Source organism: Festucalex cinctus, chromosome 12 (assembly GCF_051991245.1).
Source record: "Festucalex cinctus isolate MCC-2025b chromosome 12, RoL_Fcin_1.0, whole genome shotgun sequence".
Classification (NCBI taxonomy): Eukaryota; Metazoa; Chordata; class Actinopteri; order Syngnathiformes; family Syngnathidae; genus Festucalex; species Festucalex cinctus.
The window spans coordinates 22,871,801-22,876,237 of NC_135422.1; the positions used below are offsets into that span (position 1 = coordinate 22,871,801).

At 38.4% G+C, this 4,437-nt stretch overlaps 1 protein-coding gene across 1 annotated transcript in view; it reads left to right on the forward strand.

The window, feature by feature from the left end:
• LOC144031953 (calpain-1 catalytic subunit) overlaps nt 1-4,437 on the forward strand; it is a 34,893-nt gene that overhangs the window by 28,983 nt on the left and 1,473 nt on the right. The window contains exons 34-37 of the mRNA XM_077539498.1: nt 1,881-1,949; nt 2,063-2,141; nt 2,598-2,714; nt 4,322-4,374. Of these exons, the coding sequence (XP_077395624.1) occupies nt 1,881-1,949; nt 2,063-2,141; nt 2,598-2,714; nt 4,322-4,374 (318 nt within the window). The remainder of the gene's footprint in view (nt 1-1,880; nt 1,950-2,062; nt 2,142-2,597; nt 2,715-4,321; nt 4,375-4,437) is intronic.

Sequence of the window (4,437 nt, forward strand, 5' to 3'; positions counted from 1 at the left end):
GCAGCTGTTTAGTCAGAGTAACTCAAAGTTGTGTCATGCATTCCAGTTCACAAGAATGTGATCCATCCATCTTTGCCCATTAACCTACCGAGGGTCACAGGTGAGATGAAGCCGATCCCAGCTGGCGCAAAACAGACTACACGGAGGACTGGTCATCAGTCTACCAAAGGTCATTGAACCCATATGCTTGTACACGTCAGGCAACATCATTGGGACCATAATAACAATAAAAATGACAGTAAAAAAAAGCTGTTGTTGGGACAAAACTTCCTATGTCACAATTTGGTAAATTACATATTTTTTCACAATGTATACGATGGACTATTTGTACGCCAGAGACTTTAGCGGAGTGGATTGTTGATGCGATGTGACCCTAACCCAAAACCACAACCCACTTCAAAAAAACTTTCTTAAACACTCGGACTACCAGAATTGTGATTAGATCTCCCAAAGTCGTCATTTTGGTGGCTTGCGTCATGGCAATGATGTCATCATCTACAATGATGAACACTTATACTGTTAGAGTAGCTCGTAAAGGTATTTTGTTTATGAAATTTCTGTTGTGAGCATGTAAATTATGCAATGTAGCTCCTCTTCTAGGACCACCACAGTTAGCAAGTGTTGATTTTGGAGGTAAGGAGTCCACCTGACGACAGCAAAAATATTGAAATATTTGAAATTACGACATGTGGCAAACTTGGTTAGCACGTCTCTTTTATAGTCTAAAACAGGGGTGTCCAAACTTTTTCATTTGAGGGCCACATACAGAAAATCAGAAGGATGCAAGGGCCACATAATATTATGAAGAGAAGTTGTGTTTGGTCCTAAAAATTGTATAAATAATTTATTTGTGCTTTTGCATATTTAGTTATATATTTTTTAGTTATATATTTAGTTTAGTTTAAGTTTTGTTTTTTTAAATTTAGTTAGTTTCAATTCTTTTTCAGGGTGGTTCTCTCTTTTTTTTTTTTTATTAGTTTTAGTTCTTTAATAAATGCTTAGTTTTAGTTTAGTTAGTTTCAGTATTTTTTATTTTTTATTATTATTTTTTTTAGTGTGTATTACTCGTGCGCAACATTTAAAAAACACCATGGGCACGACGTCATTATTCCAGTTTATATCAAAATAAATCCACTAAAAGTCACATTTAAATCATCCCCAAAGGCTCATGCATTAAATCAATTACCAAAGACTAAAACAAAGGACATTTTTTGCTATAATTATAGTTTTATTTTAGTTAGTTTTGTAAGCATAAAATGCAGTTTCAGTTAGTTTTCCTTATTAAAAAAGCATCTTTGTTTTTGTTTTATTTCGTTAACGAAATTGTTTTTTGAGTTTTAGTTTTTTCGTTAGTTTGAGTTAACAAAAATAACCTTTAATAGCTCCTGTGTTTTTGACACCTTCCCTTCTTACTTTGACCATCTCCAAACATTTTTGTTTTTATTTTATTTGAACTGAGTCAAATGCCATTTTTAGCATATGTCGCGGACTCACGGGCCACTAAAAAATGGACGGCGGGCCGCAAATGGCCCCCGGGCCGTAGTTTGGAGACTACTGGTCTAAAACAATGGAGATTTGAATGGGTTGCAGCTTCTCTGCCCTGAGTTTGCTAACCCACATTCCAAAAGAATGCATTTCAGGTTAGACTAGACTACCCATAGATGTGAATGACAATGAGAAGGTTTGCCCATTTGTGCCCTGTGATTGACTGATGACTAAACCAAAGTGTACCCAGCCTCTTGGAAGTAACTTACCCAACATGGGACGGCGGTGAAAAAAAAGATGGCTGCATGTGGCTTCTAATTTTAACGTGCATTCCTGAAATGAAGTTTTAATATTCAACATGTCCCATCCTTCCACCTTGATGTTAATTTGACAAGACAACTACCAACGGCAAACTGAATGCTGGGGAACTTTATAGTTTGTGGAAGAAGGTTGTCACGTTCAAGGTAAATGCATCCATAGAAGTCAAATCTTCATCATTAGAGACTATTTATTTCACTATAATGCAGTTAAGTAGTTGTTGATCAATTTTTATGTAGCTACGTGTCTCATTTTCCAGGATCTTTTCCTGCGTACTGATGTGTCAACAAATGGATCACTTTCACTGATTGAGCTGAAGAATGCTGTTGTTACTTTAGGTATAGTGAGGAGAGTATTTTGTTGATAAAATGTGGCCGTCATTATTCACTTCGGGGCATATCCTCCCATGTGCTTAAGTCAGAAAAGGTGTGCTGCTGTGCACTTTTTTGGCTGCACAAGCTCACCTTGATGGAATGTACGCAATCTGGGCGGAGCGTCCCTGAAATGTGGGCGTTGACTGTCAAATCTGGCGGAGTGCAAATTCTCACACAGACTTAAGAATCTTTTCACTTCCACACCTCTCTAGCGCCTTTTAATGATGAAACATCATATTGCACGTTTTGATTCGATTAATTTCCACAATCTGGGACACCCTCAGACTTCACCGAATCATGACTCGGCAAATATTGAAAGTGCATGAGAAACTGACTTAAGCACAAACAGAAAAATGTGTCCCTCATGTTTCCATTATGAGTCTTGATATTCAATGACTTTTCTTCTACACGTGTTCTCAGGAATAAGGGTCAGTGATTACATGTTGAACGTGTTGGCTGTGCGCTATGGGACTTCCTCTGGACATGTAACAATGGAGAACTTCATCACTCTAGCGCTTCGCCTTGTCTGCATGAAAAGTGGGTGGATTCTGTTACACATGCTGTGTGCTGGTTTGTTCATTTTCCTAACCGGTCCATACAATTTACAGTGAATACATTTTTTATCCTCAACGTGAGGTTTTATAATACAGTAAATGTCTTCCCTTAATGGGGTATATGCCATGGAAGAGGCGGGACTTCCGACCTCCGTGATTTTGCACATCAGTTTGGTTCCGGTCCGGGTTGCGAACACGCAATAGAAGGGCACAAAGTCGGAAGCACAAGTATTTTGACGCATCCCACACATCTCAAACTGAACCAGAACCAAAAAGCAAAAACAGTCCCGCCTCTTCCGTGGCATATACCCCATATGAAGCGTTTGCCTGACAGATGCTCTCCTTAGGAGGCATTGATCTGAAGTAACAAGTTTCCTTTCTGAATCACACACAAATGATTTCTTTGGAGGTCATTACACGCCTTTCAACTGCAGAATTGCCAATGCTGTTAAAAAAAAAAAAAATTGCTTAAATGAGGACCGTTCTTATAGAAAACTAATGATCAAACCTATCCAAAATGTATATTAGTGTTCTAAATAGACAGGAAAAAAAAAAACATACATAGCTTAAATGTTTATTTAATTTAAATACTACATGCATAATCATTTGGCTCTGTTTATGTTGAGGTCATCTAAAGCAATTAACTTTTCTGTGAGTTACTCAGTTCTGGTCACGAACAAGAGCCAATACATGTGCTACATACAAATATGTTACCCTTACAATCATAATAATGATCAGTTTTGGTAGACACAGGTACCGTATTTTTCGGACTATACGTCACACTGTGGGCTCCCGCCGCACGCGGTTGGTTGGGGGGGATCAGGGGTGGGGGTGCAAGTGATGAAACGCGTGGCCGGAAACAGCGCTGAAGTGTGGAAACACGGAAGTCGGAACTTGTGGCATCTACCCCATAAAACAAAACTGCACCTTTCAGAGTGGCCTTTTATTGTGGGCAGTCTAAGGCACACCTGTGTACCAATCATAGTGACTAATCAGCATGTTGCATGTCACACCTGTGAGGTGGGATGGATTCTCTCAGCAAAGGAGAAGTGTTCATTATCACAGATTTAGACTGGTTTGTGAACAATATTTGAGAGAAATGGTGATATTGTGTATGTGGAAGAAGTTTTACATCTTTGAGTTCATCTCATTAAAAAAATGGGAGCAAAAACAAAAGTGTTGCATTTAAGTTTTTGTTGAGTGCAGTTTGGCAAGCTATGCTACAAGTACTTAAACCAGGTGTGACATGTACGTATATATTAAATTTGGAGCTCGCACTTACCATATTCCCTAGGCTACATTTGGAAATACGCTGGGAGCGCAATGCTTCATGCCGACCATTTGGAAACAAAAAGCGTTGTTCAAAGGTCCCGTTTTAGTTGTATTTTTTTTTCTCTTGAAAACGGGATATGTTCTTAACAAACTGCACAACCACACCACCACTAGTGAAAACAATCAATTCCTACCCTTGGGGGTGATCATGTTGGGAAATGAATTTGGATTCCTGTCATTGCATGTGAAATATTCTCCATCACATTCTCACAAACTATACTTTTATCTTTAACAAGAGTTTTCTTTTTCCTCCATTAGAAATCTTTAAACGTTTTTCTGATGGAATGACTCTGACACTTCCTGAATCTGAGGTATGAAACATCAATGTGCCATCCTGGAGATGCATGGTGTAATTATGTATTTCTATTTTTCAG